The 19,775-nt window shown below is 39.9% G+C and overlaps 1 protein-coding gene across 1 annotated transcript in view; it reads right to left on the bottom strand.

Annotated features, from left to right (window-relative positions):
- Positions 1–17,275: 17,275 nt before the first annotated feature.
- The window catches only part of LOC126088452 (cilia- and flagella-associated protein 53-like), a 212,027-nt gene continuing 209,527 nt past the window's right edge, over positions 17,276–19,775 (bottom strand). Inside the window, exon 9 of the mRNA XM_049906594.1 lies at positions 17,276–17,470. Coding sequence (XP_049762551.1) covers positions 17,276–17,470 — 195 coding nt within the window. The remainder of the gene's footprint in view (positions 17,471–19,775) is intronic.

Here is a 19,775-nt window from a genome sequence, read left to right as displayed (position 1 = left end):
AACATTCAGTTTAGGATCTCAATCTCCTTTATAATTTTTACCCTAAAGATATACCTGTAGGTCTTCGTACGTATATGGATTTATTCGAGCACATGTCTGAACGTAAGCCAGTTAGCATATGAATACAACAATTTTTGAGTGAAAACAGAGAAGAAAAGTGGTCTTTGGAAGAAAGCATACTATTTTCCAAGTGAGATAATGTGTAACGATACCAAATTATGGCAAATATTCGTTGTTTAGGCTGACGCTATGTCACAACTGTTATTTAATGTTACTTACTAATCGTCTATGTTCGCCGAGTATGTAAATCTAAGTATAAAAAGAAAGGAAGAGCGGCGACGATGTCACTGGAGATGAAGTCAAAGTGCGGATTGGGGTAGGTTTGTGAAATAACTTAGCTGTACACTCTCCAGACAACAATTCCGGCTTTATCCTAATCCGCTTTAGGAAAACGGCAGAACACCGACATCTGGATAGCCGGATGAGATTTCAACTGCCATCCTCTCCATCACCAGCCCACTGTCTTACACTGCACCACCTCGATAAACAAATCTAACTGCTTATTTCTCGACCTGTATTCGTTACACATGCAGAGTTCCAACCGTCTTTTCACTGCGTGTGACCCTGACAGGCTTAGCGGTTCGTACAGATAAAAGATACGAGCAAAACAAGAAGTATGCCAGTGATTCGCAAGGACCTCTTCTCTGCAGTAGGCTCAAGCTCTATTGCTCGCTTTAGTGAGGAACGAATGCGCTCTTTAACTTTCGTGTATAATTGTCAGTGCATCTGTAAAATGTTAGACAGACATTTGAAATGCAACTCGGGATAGCGGAAAGTGTCTGGAGCAGCACTGCCCGCCTTACGTGCAGCGAACACCGCCAGCTCCTGTGCTTCCGGTTTCCAGTCACGCGGAGCCGGTGCCCCCGCGATTGCTCGCACTTGTCAATTTGTCTCGCGGTCGGCAGGCAGGGTCGGCCGCGCTCAGCTGCCGTCGTGGCAGTGGCACACCCGCGGGTCCCAGTCGGGCTGGCGCTCCTCCCCCTCCACCTCCTTCCGTTGTTTCGGTGGCTGCTGTTGTTGTTCCGGCTGATCACCCGCAGCCCGCTCGCTTGCAGCCGCCTCCCGGCCGCCCACGGACTCCTCGGCTCCGACCTCGGCCTGCTGTCGGCGTCAGGCAGTTGCTCACAGATACGTGGAGGTACAGGCCCAGACTCTTGCACACAGTCATGGTTGACAAACTAGTAATTACAAAGTTAATGACCAAATCCATCTACATCTACATGGATACTCTGCAAATCACACTAAGAGCCTGGCAGAGGGTTCATCGAACCACCTTCTAAATTCTCTATTATTCCAATCTCGCATAGAGTGCGGATAGAATGAACACCTATATCTTTCCGTACGAGCCCTGATTTCCCTTATTTTATCGTGGTAATCGTTCCTCCCTATGTAAGTCGGTGTTAACAAAATATTTTCGCATTCGGAGGAGAAAGTTGGTGATTGGAATTTCGTGAGAAGTTTCCGTTGCAACGAAAAACGCCTTTCTTTAATGATGTCCATCCCAAATCCTGTATCATTTCTGTGACACTCTCTCCCATATTTCGCGATAATACAAAACGTGCTGGCTTTCTTTGAACTTTTTCCATGTACTCCGTCAGTCCTATCTGCTAAGGATCCCACACCACGCAGCAGTATTCTAAAAGTGGACGGACAAGCGTAGTGTATGCAGTCTCCTTAGTAGGTCTGTTATATTTTCTAAGTGTCCTGCCAACATTTTCTTCCCCACAACATTTTCTGTGTGTTCCTTCGAATTTAAGTTGTTCGTTATTGTAATACCTAGGTATTTAGTTGAATCTACAGCTTCAGATTACACTGATTTATCGTGTAACCGAAGTTTAACGAGTTCCTTTTAGCACTCATGTGGATGACATCACACTTTTCGTTATTTAGGGTCAACTGCCATTTTTCGCACCATTCCGATATCTTTTTGCAACTTGTTTTCCTTTTCCGATGATTTTATTAGTCGATAAACGACAGTGTCATCTGCAAACAACCGAAGACGGCTGCTGAGATTGTCTCCAAAATCGTTAATATAGATCAGGAACAGCAAAGGGCCTATAGCACTACCTTGGAGAACGCCAGAAATCACTTCTGTTTTACTCGATGACTTCCCGTCAGTTACTACGAACTGTTACCTCTCTGACAGCAAATCGCAAATCCAGTCACATAACTGAGACGATATTCCATATGCACTCAATTTTACTACGAGCCGCTTGTGTGGTACAGTGTCAAAAGTCTTCCGGAAATCCAGGAATACGAAATCGATCTGAAATCCCTTGTCAATAGCACTCATCACTCTACTGAATGTACAGCTTTTTTCCTCGGTCGTAAGCTCACCGTACAAAATACCAGTCACACTGTGGAGCACGTATTATCTCTCCATTCGACTGTCGAGTAAGCACAGTTTGCAGCCCTTCTGTTTTGGCGCCCAAATCGATAGGTACTAGTGTAGATTACAGAAATTGAACGGTCACGGCTAGCTCGTTCGTCAGAGGTACGGGGCCAATCGTGTCATCAAAAAGTGTTAAAGTTACGTTAAAAATTGTTCAATGATTTGAGCTCGTACGAACGTGCCACCTAACAGTATCGGTGTTTCGCTAAATGCATAAAGTTGACACGGATCGCAAGAAACACGAGCTCACATCCACGCATAACATCTGAGCAGCGTTAACGGTCTTACTTGATTAATTTTTGTGTTATCTCTGTTCGAAGACTCACATATTCGGTGGAGTCGAGTAACTGATCCCAAGAAACGTATATATCGTGTGTAAACGGTGTAGCATTATGGCGTGTTTAACTATAAATATACTCGTCCTGACTTTCTAGCAGACTCGTGTACAACCCTCTATGTGCTTAGCATACATGTCGGCTTTGTTGCAGTGTAGTGCTGCGGACGAAGAAGCAAACGCGAATTATTGCACAGTGTAGGCGAGAGTGCGCAGGCGTCATAGCCGATAAAAAATATGCTCCTCTTCGTCCCACGCCACTTCGCTTACAACTCCCCTTTAAAAGACCGCACCGCTTCCATTGGTGCGCTTTAGTCGGCGTAGAATTGTACCAGGCGATCAAGCATCGCAACAGGGACGTGTAAAACAGAACTCCGGGTGTGCATAAAACAACCATACATAACCAAGACTGCATGTTAACCATATTCTAAGGTTCTATTGTCGTGTGTTTCCCGTGATGAGCTGGAGAAAACGAGCTGTAAGATTGAAACAAAGCGTTCCAGACGCATGTTCTTATGATACGATTTCTTCCTCTGCGTGTGAGCAATGTGTCCTGCTGTTTTCTGTACAACCAGTCTGTACAGCCATGTAATATTGAAAGGTTACTGCTGATGCTGACTATGTGCAGCTACTTATCTTTACAAACGGGACCCGCTGATCTTCGTCAACAACTGTGAAATACATAGAAGAGTGGTACCTGACGACAGTACGAGTAACAAAGTGGTCCCCAAAACTGACGTGCGAACGAGTATCACTGCTTCATTTCGGGTTGCTGTGCACATTCCAAACGCACTCATCGAGATGGGTGACAACATATTAGCCGGTGCAACACATCATTAAGAAGAACAGTAGTACAGCAGGAAGGCTGAACTTGTCGCTAATCAGAAAGTCTTGCTTCCAAAACAGAATGACTACATTTCTCATAGTATGACGTGTACCAGACTTTGCCATCTTCATGTATCTAGGAGCAACATCCTTCGCGTAGATATGTAGGTTACAGGATGTGTACGTAACGGTCATAATCACATTACCGACCAGTACAGTCTTTTACTACTGTTCATTTCCAACATGGTCGCCTACTTCCTACGTGACTTTATATCGCAACTGTGTTACACCATTAACAGCACGAATCATGGGGATGATATTCACATCATTTTGGTATCCCTACCCAGGAGATGGTGAACTGTGGACCTTTGAAATCCATACAGGGCTGCAAATGTACATGTTATGTTGTAGAGAGATGAAGTACCTGCATGCTGTCATTACCAGATAAAATTAACCTCATGGCGGGGACAACACAACTTCCCGGTGCCTGTCATGCGCATTTCTGAGCAGAAAAAAGGGCGGCTGTCATGTCACATGTGTCCGACATATGCTCCATTCCAACACACTGCTGTGACTTGCTGGGTGGCAGAGAAGGCGAGCAAGGCCGTGTAGGCCACCTCAGGCACAACACGAGAGGCTGAGCTGGCATCTGTCACTGTGGATCAGCGAAACATCTATATCGTCACGCTGTCACAAAATCCTCCCTAATGTCTACCAGGTGGCCACTAAACAAATTGCCCTCAAGTTGCTCCAATAATATGCCCACGTCCCCTAGTGTAAAGGAACACTGAACTCTGAACGGAGCCTACAGTACGAGTTCGTGCGAACATGTGTGTACTTCCTTACGAAGTAAGTGTATCTAAACGTGTATTTTCAGTAATCTGCCATGTTAAATAATATCAGTTTGGTAATGTCTACGGTGACCCACCAACAGCTCTTGCGTAGCTGGTCCCTTTAACTTAATTTAGATGAGTACGTTATTGATTACCACTTCTGGATAAATTCCTTTTATAATTAACTCTTTTATGTATGTTCACCGAATTTCATTCGTACGTTTCCTGTAGCACGTAGCGCTGATTACGTGTACTTGTTCGATATTTCTTCTCCTCTCACATTAAGACCTGTCATTAGCTTTTATTTCAGTTTAACTGCAGTTATAGCACTGCAGTTATTTTTTGTGGTAGTATATAATGAATTCAGTAATATACTTCGATTCCATTACTCTGTTGCAGGGCCAGTTCAATAATTTTATGGAACTATAATATACTATGTATACATTGTAAACCAATTTTATCCTGTTCTAATAAAATTGTGCATGTAATTGACGCATAATTTTTGTAGGCGATATTGATGGTTGGTCCCTACATTTAGAGACCAAATTGGTGCATTAAAATTGTAAAATTTGCTGTGGTTTTGAGCACACTCTGAAAGAAACAAAAAAGGGTCTTTTAAAAATGCTTGGAACTAAGCTTACACTGCAAGGATGGTTCCGGAACATTCTTTTCTTTCCGGGATGTTGCTGTAATGAGAGGAATCTGTCTATCTTTCTGTCTTTCTTGAATGTTCATTTGCTCTTTTGACCCTCTGTATCGGTTTGTGCATGTCATCAGCCTCTCAGAAAGAAGCGTGTCATTTTATTCTTTAGGTTTACGTGATTAATAAATAATTATATTGCCCTAAACTCCTTACTCCTTTCTCAAGCCAACTAGTATGAAAATCAGGTTCAAGAACGGATAACGAACAGATAAATTAATAAAGGGAACGTAGAAGGATGCTGGAGTGTATTTCACTCCTCGGACTTTCAGTGCCTGCTGTGATGAAAAGTCGTTTAAGACTGATTTCTGCCAGCAATCTTAATGTAAGCATAAGCTGAGTTAAGTAATTGCAGTCAACCTCGTAGCTAGCTCTTTTAATGGATTTAGATAAGTACTGTAATTGGATATTTCTCTTTACATGGCAAGGAATAAACAAGTCAGGTTTTGTTAAAATAATATTATTTTTCGTCTGATGTAGGGTTTCGATGCAATTTCGGTGGAATATGCTGAGGGAGATGGTTGTCTGATTGAAGATGGGGAACACCACTGCCAGACACGCCGGTGCCAGCACTTACCTCAACTGTGAGAATTTACGTAGTTTAGTAAAAAAGTTTCAGAAATAATTTGAATGGAAGGGGAAGACGCAAACTGTCCTCTTGTCTCATAGCCAAATGACGAGACCATATATCTCACTTACCACTGTTATGTTGGGTAGGACGGCGTAGCTTTTTCTCGGACAACTGAGACGAGAGGAAGGTAGTCGAGTAGTAAATTTTCTCTTTTCTGACAGGTCAGCAAACAACCACGAGCCTTGGTAAACTGACGCGGGATTTGGGGGTTCTACTTTTCAGTTACGCTCCAGAATTAGGGAGACGGAAGGTGCATAAAGCATTCTGCTTCATAGATCGGTAGAGAATAGATTCAGTGTCGGAGATCAGCGGAAAGCAGTCATATTCGTTCGAGATCCAAGGTTGGAGCAGACTGGTAAATGTGCTCACTGTGGTGTTAGAAAGTGATTGAGGCCAACCTCTGTCAGGATTAGGAATGTTACGACAACATTAGAGTTGCTTACACTGGATGTTGTGATTCATAATGTTGCTAAGTCAGTTCTTTCGTGATTCGAGACTGAATGTATATTACAGCCAATATTGAGTTACCTGATAAGAACGCTAACTTGACATGTATTATTTCCTGTGAATGTCTAGTAGAGCCCCTCGTTATACCAAGCGTAAAATAATCATTTCTGCTACATCGTTCGAATTATATTCAGTCGCTATCTCCGGAAGTAACACCTCTTTTATGCTACGTTTCTCAACACCCAGCGAGCCAACTACGTGTGTATTTTTTTGTAACTGAGCTAGTTTAATGCTTCATGTGCCTCTTTTAATTTTAAAATATGAAGACGTTCGACATGTTTAGTTTTCCCGTGTCTGTAGACTACTGTGAAATAAATGTGCGGTAATCGAATCCCTTTTGGGATGATTTTCGTTGTTAGTTAATCTCATGTAATTGTGATTATGAATTAACAATGGCCATCAGCCTTACTTAAATATGAAAGAAATTGTTTCTTGTGACCGTTCCGTGGTGGAAGTCTTTTTCAAACGACAGATAGCTTCTAATCCGCTTACTGGTCATAGGATATATCCCTTTATTTATTATATAAATCACGAACGCTCGGGCAACTGTCGACACTTGTACTGAAACAGTAGTGGAATCAAGCATTTTGCTAAAACCCTTACTAGTAGAACTCTTTTATTAAATTCAACGTATCACGAGATAGTTATTGAACATTAACAGTATTCTTTCACAGATCTGCACGCTTATCTTCCTGGTTTAACGGACACTCAATCACCTATCGCAGCTCAGATGATCCACTACAACGCCCGATCCTAATCCCGTAGGAAATATCACTGCCTATTTGAAACAACAGGTCCAACATATCAATCACTGTCATCGTAATTTGGTGGTTCTTTGGGATCCAGCAATGCATCATGACTTCACCTCAATATCGTAGAATGGAAGAAACTCGTGAATTATTTTCTTCGCTGAACTTAGCCCCTTATCAAGGCTATATGTGGTCATACAAGACATTTGTGCGATGTCGCCACAGGATGACTGACTTGTTGCACGGTGTGCTTAATAGAGGACACTCAGTCTGAGACGCTTGTTGGCTCCAGACAAATTACCACTAAAAAGCAAGTGTCGATAAATTAGGCAGAAAGTTATTTGCTGAATAAGGTTATCGTGAGTGGCTGACTTGGACACTGACCAAAGTACTATTCAGGAATTCATTCACGAATATAATTTCATGAGATAGCGCACTTTACCAATTAACTGATTTTCTCTATAATTCATTGCAGACATGTTACCTCTGATGCATTGTCTGGCCTTAAGACTGATCTGTGTGACTTAACTTCTACAGTATTTGGATTGCAGGTACACATCATTCATCCCCAATTCACGGCTGTGTCAGAAGGGAAAATTACGGTGACATTAAGAACTTCAGCTTCACCTCCTTGTCATGATGCATCTGAAGATGGTAGTTATTCAGGAACTCTGTCATACCACTGAATAACTCCTGTTCTGTGCAGTAAGATGAGATAAGAAATCAAAAGGCAGTTTTTGGTACTTAAGCTGGTGAGTATTTACATAGCACAAAGTTTAAATGAGCCTATTTCCTAAATTAAACTGACAGTTATCTCAGCATTAATCTGGTATTGTCATTCAAAAACGGCGTCAACAGTTATTCTAGTAATATCGATTAGGAAATGGAATAGGCAAACTCCTGTAAGTAGGATAATATAATGAACACTGTTTGTTAAATTCAATATTTATGTGTAAACGTTATATGAGGAACAGAATTTTTCATCAAGTGCTTAAGTAAATATTTCTGTGTGAACATAAAAAAAGCCGAATTTCTTATCAAGTGCTTAAGTAAATATGTACATGAAAATATGCATTTTAGTCACACAATGATAATGAAAAAGCTATGTACATTACATAGCCGTATATGGTAGGACAACTTTATTTATTGATTTTAGTACGTGTTTACCACTGAAAATTTTTGTCAACAGTAGCAATATCATTGGTTGAGGTAATATTCAGATTTACAGAATAAAGGTGAAGAAATGTCGTCACCGGAACAAAGTGTAGGAAGATTCATTAACTCTGTTTGACTGGAATTTAAATTTTATCAGAACTATGCAGCACACATTAACAGTTGTCTAAGGATTAACTGTACTATACCTAAAATACTGTAACTGGTTGATCATGGTCATTGTAGCTGCATAAAGCAGTAAACAGATATTTTCTAGATTTTTCAACTTATAATGGTATCTATTTCTGACATTAAATTTTATCATAAGTTTGTACAGCAATACCCTATTTCCACACACCAAAAATCAGTCTTAATCTGTCTCTCGAATATTAATGTCCTTTGGCTCTGCTACTCAAATCTTTGTGTACCAAAGCTCTACGACCATACTTTAGTAAAAACAAAGTATTACCGTAGGAAGACCGTAACATAGCATATTACTTCATAATTACGAAAATACGAGCAAAGAAACCTGCTTTAAGGCCGATGTCACTATTCTAAAACAAGTAAGACATATTGTATATTGATTTTTTTTAAATTAACAACATTGTCAAGCATATCATTTCGGCATATTTCAGTCAAAGCCCGATACTTTTCAGTTAGTTTACTTTTAAAAAAATCTAACCACGTTTTCTAAAGGTGCCTTTGGAAATACGTGTTAATTTCTTAAAACAGGAAGATCAAGTCCAAGATGAAATTCTGGCGGAAAACTATTACAGTATGAAGGGAGTGCCAGCACATCAGAAGCCTCTTTAGAAATAAATCCAAACAATTAAAGCTAACAGAATTCACCATTGCTTTGAATGCTAGATCGCGCGTGGAGGAAAAGTTTATGAAACCACATTCTGACCTAGCTACACCACATTGAGCCAATCTAAGTACTGAATGGTATACACCCATTCGATAAATGTCCACAAAGAATATATTTATCCGGTGCAAAGCTGATACTGGGACACCGATGGTATTTTTAAAATAAAGGAATCTCAACTGTTTGAACTTTATTTACGTTAGAAATTTATTGAGGATGCAGTCAGAATATGCAATGAAGGTGTATTATGCCGAAAGTGAGGACAATATAATCTGCCTCACCGGAAGAGCGAATTAATTAGTAAGGCACGCAAAAAGACATCATGCATCAGACGAAAAAGTGAGTGGATAAGATTCGTATACACTGCGTGGCATCAACTAACATGGATGCTGTGTGCAGCAGTTGTACAGAAGATGAGGAAGCTGAAATTCAACTACAGTAGGCAACACTCAAGTTAAAACTATTTATACGTAAATCCAAGTTAATGATTCGATAACTAAGAGCATGCTCCACCTCACACGATTCATCATACCACACTAAATCCTCGAAATCGAGCACGTCGTTTCACAAAGAACATGTGCCTAAGTTTAGTTTGTCTTAAAGCTCTATTTTTCGGTAATTCTTGGACGTAGAATCGCAATGAATGCACAGTATCATGTACCGTATTTGAAATTCTTCAGCCAGAATTACCTGCAGATGAGTATGAGGTTATCGAATATGACAGTCCGCATGTCATGGAAGAGTTGAAGTGCGTCTAGCAAGTAATTGAGTAAGAGATCTGGTAAACGCTTAAAAAAGGGAAAATGCCAGTTACACACAAAGTGAACTAGAAATTGACCAGGTAGCGCAATGAAGGATTCTACATCATACTGACAACTAACGTGGACAAAATACTCGAGCTACGCAGCAAACTGCTACCTTGCCCACCCAATCTCTCAAATTCACAAACCTGAGAGTACATCGGTGCAGAATGAACTAAGTGAAAAGATGGTGAGAAAATTTATGTGACTTAACGAATAGGTAAAGCGAAAAGGTATCTGTCTGCCATAGAGGCGGCCTTAATTTCAACAAATGTTCGTTTTTTTATATTGATACAGAAACACAAGTCGTTTAGAGATGGTTTCAATAGGATGCGGAACATACCTATTGTGAAAACGTTCCAGGAAAAACGTGAAGTAATGTAACAGGAAATGATCCTGCGAATGAATGACATATTAAGCATATAGAAAAGTAAAAAGCAAAATCAAAAGCAAGGGCGCTAACATCAAGAGTACAAAGGAAATTCTAATTTTAAACTGAGAGGAGACAGCAGAAAATTAGAAAGAGAACACTGTGGTTATTTACAGGAGGAAGGAACTGTATGCTGTAATAACAGAAGAAGGAATGAGTGAAAATTTGGAAGGACGTGAGAGCAAAAAGACAGTATGAATAGATAAAATTCCTTCGGTACTTTTAAATTCAATTGGGAAAATTGAATCAAAACGATTACCCAAATTTTTCGTTTAAAACCATCGAGACTTCAGGCATATAATTGGAGTTAAGGAAGAATATCGTCCACACAATTCCTAACATAAAGAAGACACACAAATGCGAGAGTGACCTTGCTATCAATATAACTGATCATGCGTCCAAGTTACTGACAAGAGCAAAATAAAATAGAATTTAAAGGAAAACTGAGGATCTTTCAGATGTCGATCACTTTGGATTAGTTAAAGGTGGAAGTATCAACGAGGTATTTCTGACGTTACACTAGATAGCGGAGACATATTCTCATGTGATATGTCGTCGACCTAGGAAAAGCGTTCGACAACGTAAAATATAGTAAGACATTTGAAATTCTCAGAATAGTATGCATAAAGTACAGGGAAAGAAGTGCGATATACACAACGTACAAGAAGCAAGCCAGAAAAGTAGAAGACTAAGCGAAAAATAGAAGTGGTATTATATATGGCGGCGGTAGGGTACACCATAACAAGAGGGAAGTCCAGTAGGCACGGACTCTAATGTGGAAAACTTAAGAATTACAAGCACTTGTCCATCTTCGCTAACGTGAAACACATTTCTTCTACTGAACAAGTGCTCATAACTCTTAATGTATGACTTAAGAGCCCATTTTTCGTAGACTCTTTTCTTGTGTTGGTATAGGGAATTAGCTTATATCAAGTTACGCTAGCAATCAGAGGACTACATGAAATAATAAGTGACTTTTCTAGTTAAGAAACTTGGACTTCCATTATCATTCTGCCGACTTTTCATGTAGTCGGGAAAGGTAAAAAGCACTGTACCCCCTGTCCATCGAAAGCTTATACCAGGACGTCAAGAGACGGACCTCATCGATTTTTTTCACACTTGCAGGACTTAAAGCTCAGTGCTCGCGCCGATACTACAGCATTTGTAAGCAGTAAGACACAATTTCAAAAATAAAAATCCTCTTCAAAAATTAGAAGATATTCCGCCCCTTCTAACACCAATATGTTTATAGCAAATAAATATAATCACAGGTAAATAAGTAGGTAGCGTATCGTAAAGTCAGTGGTTCGAAAAAGAAAGGAAGAAAGCTTAGATTCTAAATTCCCGTCGACAACGCGATCATTACACATGGAACACAAGCTCGTATTATGAAGGAAACGGGAAGGAAAACGACGGAGCCCTTTTCAAAGCAACCAGCCCGGCATTAGCCTGGAGCGATTTTCTGAAATCACGGAAAACCTAAATCTGGATAGCCAGATGACCGTTTCAAACCTCCCCCCCCCCCCCCCCCAAACTCCTGAGGGCATTGATTCGAACCTCACTACATGCACCGTTGTTTATACTTTTTGAATGTCGAAACCAGTTTAAATGTCCATCGTAGGTTGTCACATTCGTTATGCAAGTGAAATTTATTGTATCGTCATGTATTACATTACATTACAGCCAATTTTGAAATGCAGTTGCGTCGGCAAAATGTGAGACATATTTCGATATGACAATCGCTCTGCCAGCGCAGCTTCGTCTGAAAACGGCCACCAGCGTCGTAATGTAATATATGGCGATACAATAAATTTCACTTGTATAAGGAATGTGACAGCCTATGGTGGACATTTAAATTGTTTCAATTATTCAGAAATTGCGCTGAGTCTGTGGACCCAAACATGAAAAAACTGATAATTTTTAGTGTCATTTATATTCTACATTTACTACTAATCAAAAATCTTAGGCAACAACTAATGAATAATCATTTTAATAAAACCATGGACCTTGCCGTTGGTGGGGAGGCTTGCGTGCCTCAGTGATACAGATAACCGTACTGAAAGTGCAACCACAACGGAGGGGTATCTGTTGAGAGGCCAGACAAACGTGTTGCTCCTGAAGAGGGGCAGCAGCCTTTTCAGTAGTTGTAGGGGCAACAGTCTGGATGATTGACTGATCTGGCCTTGTAACACTAACCAAAACGGACTTGCTGTGCTGGTACTGCGAATAGCTGAAAGCAGGGGGAAACTACAGCCGTAATTTTTCCCTAGAGCACGCAGCTTTACTGTATGGTTAAATGATGATGGCGTCCTCTTGGGTAAACTATTCCGGAGCTAAAATAGTCCCCCATTCAGATCTCCGGTCGGGGACTACTCAGGATGACGATGTTATCAGGAGAAATAAAACTGGCGTTCTACGGATCGGAGATTGGAATGTCAGATCCCTCAATCGGGCAGGTAGGTTAGAAAATTTAAAAAGGGGAATGGGTAGCTTAAAGTTAGATATAGTGGGAATTAGTGAAGTTCGGTGGCAGGAGGAACAAGACTACTGGTCAGGTGAATACAGGGTTATAAATACAAAATCAAATAGGGGAAATGCAGGAGTAGGTTCAATAATGAATAGTAAAATAGGAATGTAGGTAAGCTATCACAAATAGCATAGTGAACGCGTTATTGTGGCCAAAATAGATACAAAGCCCACGCCTATCACAGTAGTACAAGTTTATATGCCAACTAGCTCCGCAGATGACGAAGAGAGTGATGAAATGTGTGATAAGATAAAAGAAATAATTCAGATAGTGAAGGGAGACGAAAAGTTAGTAGTCATGGGTGACTGGAACTCGATAGTAGGAACAGGAAGAGAAGGAAACGTAGTAGGTGAATATGGAATCGGAGTAAGGAATGAAAGAGGAAGCCGCCTGGTAGAATTTTTCACAGATCATAACTTACTCATAGCTAACACTAGTTTCAAGAATCGTAAAAGAAGGGTGTATATATGGAACAAGCCTGGAGATACTGGAAGGTCGCAGACAGATTATATACTGGTAAGACAGAGATTCAGGAACCAGGTTTTAAATTGTAAGACATTTCCTGGGGCAGATGTCGACTCTGACCACAATCTATTCGTTATGAACTGTAGGCTAAAACTGAAGAAAATGCAAAAAGTTGGGAATTTAAGGAGATGGGACCTGGATAAACTGAAAGAAGCAGAGGTTGTAGAGAGCTTCAGAGAGAGCATTAGGGAACGATTGACAAGAATGGTGGAAAGAAATACAGTAGAAGAAGAATGGGTAGCTTTGAGAGACGAAATAGTGAAGTTAGCAGAGGATCAAGTAGGTAAAAGACGAGGGCTAATAGAAATCCTTGGGTAACAGAAGAGATATTGAATTTAATTGATGAAAGGAGAAAATATAAAATTGCAGTAAATGAAGCAGTCAAAAAGGAATACAAAAGTCTCAAAAATAAGATCGACTGGAAATGCAGAATGGCTAAGCAGGGATGGCTAGAGGACAAATGTAAGGATGTAGAGGTGCATATCACTAGGGGTAAGATAAATACTGCCTACAGGAAAATTAAAAAGACCTTTGGAGAAAAGAGAACCACTTGCATGAATATCAAGAGCTCAAATGGAAACCCAGTTCTAAGCAAAGAAGGGAAAGCAGAAAGGTGGAAGGTGTATGTAGAGGGTCTATACAAGGGCGATGTTCTTGAGGTCAATATTATAGAAATGGAAGAGAAAGTCGATGAAGACGAAATAGGAGATATGATACTGCGTGAAGAGTTTGACAGAGCACTGAAAGACCAAAGACGAAATAAGGCCCCAGGAGTAGACAACATTCCATTAGAACTACTGACAGACCTGGAAGAGCCAGGCCTAACAAAACTCTACCATCCGGTGAGCAAGATGTATGAGATAGGCGAAATACCCTCAGACTTCAAAAACAATATAATAATTTCAATCCCAAAGAAAGCAGGTTTTTGCAGATGTCAAAATTACCGAACTATCAGTTTAATAAGCCACGGCTGCAAAATACTAACAGGAATTCCTTACAGACGAATGGAAAAACTGGTAGAAGGCGACGTCGGAGAAGATTAGTTTGGATTCCGTAGAAATGTTGGAACACGTGAGGCAATACTGACCCTATGACCTATCTTAGAAAATAGATTAGGGAAAGGCAAACCTACGTTTCTGGCATTTGTAGACTTAGAGAAAGATTTTGCAACGTTGACTGGAATATTCTCTTTCAAATTCTGAAGGTGGCAGAGGTAAAATACAGGGAGCGAAAGGCTATTTACAATTTGTACAGAAACGAGATGGCAGTTATAAGAGTCCTGTGGCATGAAAGGGAAGCAGTGGTTGGGAAGGGAGTGAGACAGGGTTGTAGCCTATCCCCGATGTTATTTAATCTGTATATTGAGCAAGCAGTAAAGGAACCAAAAGAAAAATTCGGAGTAGGAATTAAAAGCCATGGATAAGAAATAAAAGCTTTGAGTTTCGCCGATGACACTGTAATTCTGTCAGAGACAGTAAAGGATCTGGAAGAGCAGCTGAACGGAATGGACAGTGTCTTGAAAGGAGGATATATGATGAACATCAACAAAAGCAAAACTTGGATAATGGAACGTAGTCGAATTAAATCGGGTGATGCTGTGGGAATTAGATTAGGAAATGAGGCGCATAAAGTAGTAAAGGAGTTTTGCTATTTGGGGAGGAAAACAACTGATGACGGTCGAAGTAGAGAGGATATAAAATGTAGACTGGCAATGGCAAGGAAAGCGTTTCTGAAGAGGAGAAATTTGTTAACATCGAGTATAGATTTAAGTGTCAGGAAGTCGTTTCTGAAGGTATTTGTATGGAGTGTAGCCTTGTATGGAAGTGAAACGAGGACGATAAATAGTTTGGACAAGAAGAGAATAGAATCTTTCGAAATGTGGTGCTACAGAAGAATGCTGAAGATTAGATGGGTAGATCACATAACTAATGAGGAGGTATTGAATAGAATTGGGGAGAAGAGGAGTTTGTGGCACTAGAAGAAGGGATCGGTTGCTAGGACATGTCCTGAGGCATCAAGAGGTCAACAATTTAGTATTGGAGGGCAGCGTGGAGGGTAAAAATCGTAGCGGGATACCAACAGATGAATCCACTAAGCTGATTCAGTAGGATGTAGGTTGCAGTAGGTAGTGGGAGATGAAGAGGCTTGCACAGGATAGAGTAGCATGGAGAGTTGCATCAAACCAGTCTCTGGACAGAAGACCACAACAACATCAACTACATTTTTTATTTTGAATTACTGATTTCACAAACATGAAAGCATCCACAATAAATGAAAATTTTGTGCAAAAATGCTAAACATGCAATATAAACTGAAATGCATTTATATTTCTAGAGACTGAGCACTATTACCTCTACATATGAAAGGAAATGCTCTGATTGATTAACTGACTGAATGACTCAATATAACCCAGGCCAAGCTGTTAAAGACAGAAACATAAAAATCGGAGTGAATGTTGACCTTAACCTGTAGGCATCGTTTAAGAATGGATTTTTAGAAATTCCACCACTAAGTGGTGAAGTAGGGGAGGAAAACTATTTTGTAAATGTGTCGCTATTAAGGCAATTTCGAATCAGAAATAAAGAAATGCGAGTTCCAGCATTATTGAAAATGTAGTGCCTATGGTAGTGAAATGGGGGATGAAAGTTTTCTTTAAATAATAAACCATTACTAAAGAGTTCAACAGCACTTTCAAGGTGACATCTATGAAAATCTGTATTTTACTTCTTCTTTAAAAGTAAAAAAAAAAAAAACTAGTTTTATTGTTTCTGGAACTGAACTCCAAAGAGAGTGAAAGAGATGATGAAAACATTTTTAAATCTGAATCTATGGAAATTGGTATTTGTCTTTTAAACAAATATTTGTGAGACGATGAAAGCTTCTATGGAAATATCACCATAAGAACTCAAAAGGCCTCCGACTCCAGGCAGCAGAAGTAATTCTTCAAAACCTGTGCAAGTGACACAGTCTACGCACCCGAATTGGTTGGTGTTCACCTACCTGATGTATATATTTCTTTCAGATTAACAGTGTAGCATTTTCATGTCTATAAAATTTAAATTTTTTGTATGAAAAGTAACTAATAATAATAAGAAAGTTATTTTTGATTAAAAGTTTCTGAATCAGTATTTGTTACCTAAGATTTTAATTTTTGTTAAACATGGAACTGAAATGAAAGCAAGATATGTCACTATTTACGGGATTAGAAGTTTATTCCCAAGAATAAGCAGCTTTCACTCAGTTAATACTCGACAGAAATCAAACCTGCATTTGGATCGGACTTCCTTAACTCTTGTGCAAAAAGGTGTGCAGTATACTGGTGCATCCATTTTCAATAAGCTGCCACTCGAATTCAGAAATCTTAGCAGTAATCCACGCGCTTTCAAACCGAAACTGAAGAGTTTCCTCATGGCTCACTCCTTCTATCCTGTCGAGGAATTTCTTGAAAAGTTGAGCTGATTCTTATTGTATTGCTGATAGCGTTTACTTAAATTTACGGACTGACTTTTTTCAGGTTCATGAACATTTATTATTGTCTGTTATTACTTTTATGTTGTAATTTCATGTACTGACACGTCCCATGACCTTGGAGATTTGCTACTCGGTTTGGTCCTACGGAACTTGACGTGTAAATAAATAAATAAAAAATAAATAAAAAGAACCACATTAGGATTACAAGGCACTGACACTACATACTCAGCTACCAGCGATTATGTGAACTTAATGATACAACGTTTTTAGAAAAGCTATTGGCGATTATGTTAACTTGGAAACGGCACTCAATGGCACTTCTTTTTTTTTTAGATTAACGATTGCGCTGTGCTGCTTTAGGAACCTGACGTCCGGTCTCAGAGTTTCAAATCCTACGAGCATGAATAAAATCGAGGAGCTCGTAGTATACCCCTGCCACACACAGATAAGGAGGAGGTGGTGAGGAGTGGTGAGCTAGGGCGGGACCTGGTCTCCGGCGCCTGGTGGTTGCGCCAGCGCCTGCCCCTCTATGACGGACAGGAAGGGGTGGTTCGGGTAGTCGGCCTCGGAGGTGCCCAGCGCCAGCAGCTCCTGCACCTTCCGCAGGTACGCCTCCTCCTCCAGGAGGCCCTGCTGCCACTGCCGCTCCACCTCCGCACGCTCCGCCTCCTGCAACAACAAACGCAAACTTTGGTATCTCACTTCTAATCACAACATCGCCTTCTACATGGGGTAATGCGGTACAATTTCGATATAGGTCCACTTCCGATCAACGTAAAGCTTCCCAGCATTTTTCAGTTTCGTAGTGTTGGTGGAACTTGCCTTTGTATGGCTTTCCAGTGGGTAAGTTTTCTGCAGCTTGTAATGGTACTTGAATTACGTATCCATTACGGCACCTCACCTCAACCTTTCGATACCAGCAATATTCTACTGTGTTTCCGCAAAGTAGTTAACATATTTCTGAGACAACATTCAGATTTGATTTCATTAATGTAGAGGTACTCTGATACATTGATATGTTTATATTGCTATGATATTATTCTTATGTGTATTCCTTTTTTTCACTATGATCTTTGACGTATTTGTAACTCTGATTTTTTCGGGCGTAAGCGGTTGTTAGAGAGTCAAGTCTTGGACGTCATGTTGGAAAGATGCAAATTGTAGTCAGTTTATAAAATGTCAACTTTAACAGTGAGGAAGATATTTTCAAGTATGTTTTATTTTGTGAAGTGATATTGCAACAAAAGTAATAAAAAAGAAGTGTAACTTAAATTCGGAGTGCTGATTACTTTTTTACATCACCATTGTCTTAACTTGCAAAAGTTTAATCATCAAGAATGGTTTGTGAAACACATCTTAAAAATTTTGAATATCGCAGAATAACACCTAGGCCTCTTTGCATCCGAGCTTGGAATCATCACTACCTAGATTTTTCGACGATTGAGCCATGAGTTCACAACGAGACAAGCGTGGGAAACACGAAAAGATGAGTGCCTAGTTTATCCACTCTTTCATGAAATTACTTTATTAACTGTACTCTAATGACACCTGCCACATAATATAACTTTTTTGTGGCCCGAAAATGCAGTATTTAGCAGCGTGAGCAACACCACAATCACAATTAATTTTTGACCTTTGTTGTGGTAGGGTTGTTAGAAGCTCCTGCTGTCTTTTTCTGAATATACCAGTTTGAGATACAGAAATATAAATTTCTTCTTGTTGACAGGTAAGTGCAGTTACTTGGTTTTATGTGCTTTTATAAACTGACTAGTTTCGATGTGCCTGTAGATTCTATATTGGTGAGGTTAGAGACTTGTTTTCCGCTCCAACGTGTTCTGAGGTGTCTATAGAGAAACATTGTCTGATATGTGCTACCATCTCCTGGCAAGTTCAGTGCTATCTACTCGTGATTTCAGTCCTGCCAATAGTACATTTTCGATGAGAAAAAGGTACAATTTCGATATCTTAGTACAATTCCGATCAACGCAGTTATTTTGCTTAGTCTATCAAGACTGGTTAATGGAGCCAAGTTATACACAATTACGATAAATAAGTTCTGTATATTTCAATATATTTTCTCTCGTGAGTTTCTAAAGCAAGCCCTTATTCTTCTTGCCTTAGGCGCCCCAAAAAACGACCAGTAAATCTACAATAAACAGAGTCGAGCCGCATCAATGAGTCATTAAAGACTGTCATGGATGGATGTTTGAGCCTTCGAGCTGCATCCTAGTTATATGACATTCCTTTCAGCACTCTGTATAACACACTACAAATTAAAATGATAATGAAAGCCAGATACCTCCAACTATAGAATACTGGTCATTCAATGGTCTCAAATCTCAAATGTAAGATGCTTTTGTCCCGAGAGCTTTATTTCTAGAATAAAGAGGATTGGGCCTGTCGTTGCTCCAGTTAAGAGGAGTGGCATTTTAGCTGCCTTAGGAAAATAATTTTAAGCATCCATGGAACTTATAAAATAAGGTTTCTGGAATCTATTGGTTTAGAGCATTTATTAAGAGATACGCTAACCGTATCCTGCGAAAATCTGAGGGTCTTTCACGAGCCAGAGCAGAAGACTTAAATAAAACGGAAGTAAGTAAATATTTTAAGAATTTGGAAGAAATCTTCAACGAATATGATCTGTTTCATAAACCAGATTGTATTTATAATATGGATGACTCCGTCTTTTCTCTTGACAACAGACTTCCAAAAATAGTTACTTGGGTAGGTAAGGAACAAGTTGTTTCACTGAGAGCCGTGGAAAGGGGACAAAATGTGACTGTTGCATGTATGGACACATCTATTTGTATTTCCCAGCAATAGTTATTTTCACAGGAGTGAGGAAACGCCCTGAATTTCGACACGGCTTAGCTCATGGTTCCATTACAGAGGTGAGGAAATCAGGTACATTAATGAAGAACTGTTTATGATGTGTCTTCGACACTTCAGAAATACAAAACTGTGGGTAGTATTA

This window comes from Schistocerca cancellata, chromosome 6 (genome assembly GCF_023864275.1).
Source record: "Schistocerca cancellata isolate TAMUIC-IGC-003103 chromosome 6, iqSchCanc2.1, whole genome shotgun sequence".
Classification (NCBI taxonomy): Eukaryota; Metazoa; Arthropoda; class Insecta; order Orthoptera; family Acrididae; genus Schistocerca; species Schistocerca cancellata.
The sequence above is the reverse complement of the archived record's forward strand: the minus strand, read 5'-3'. Positions and strand labels throughout refer to the sequence as shown.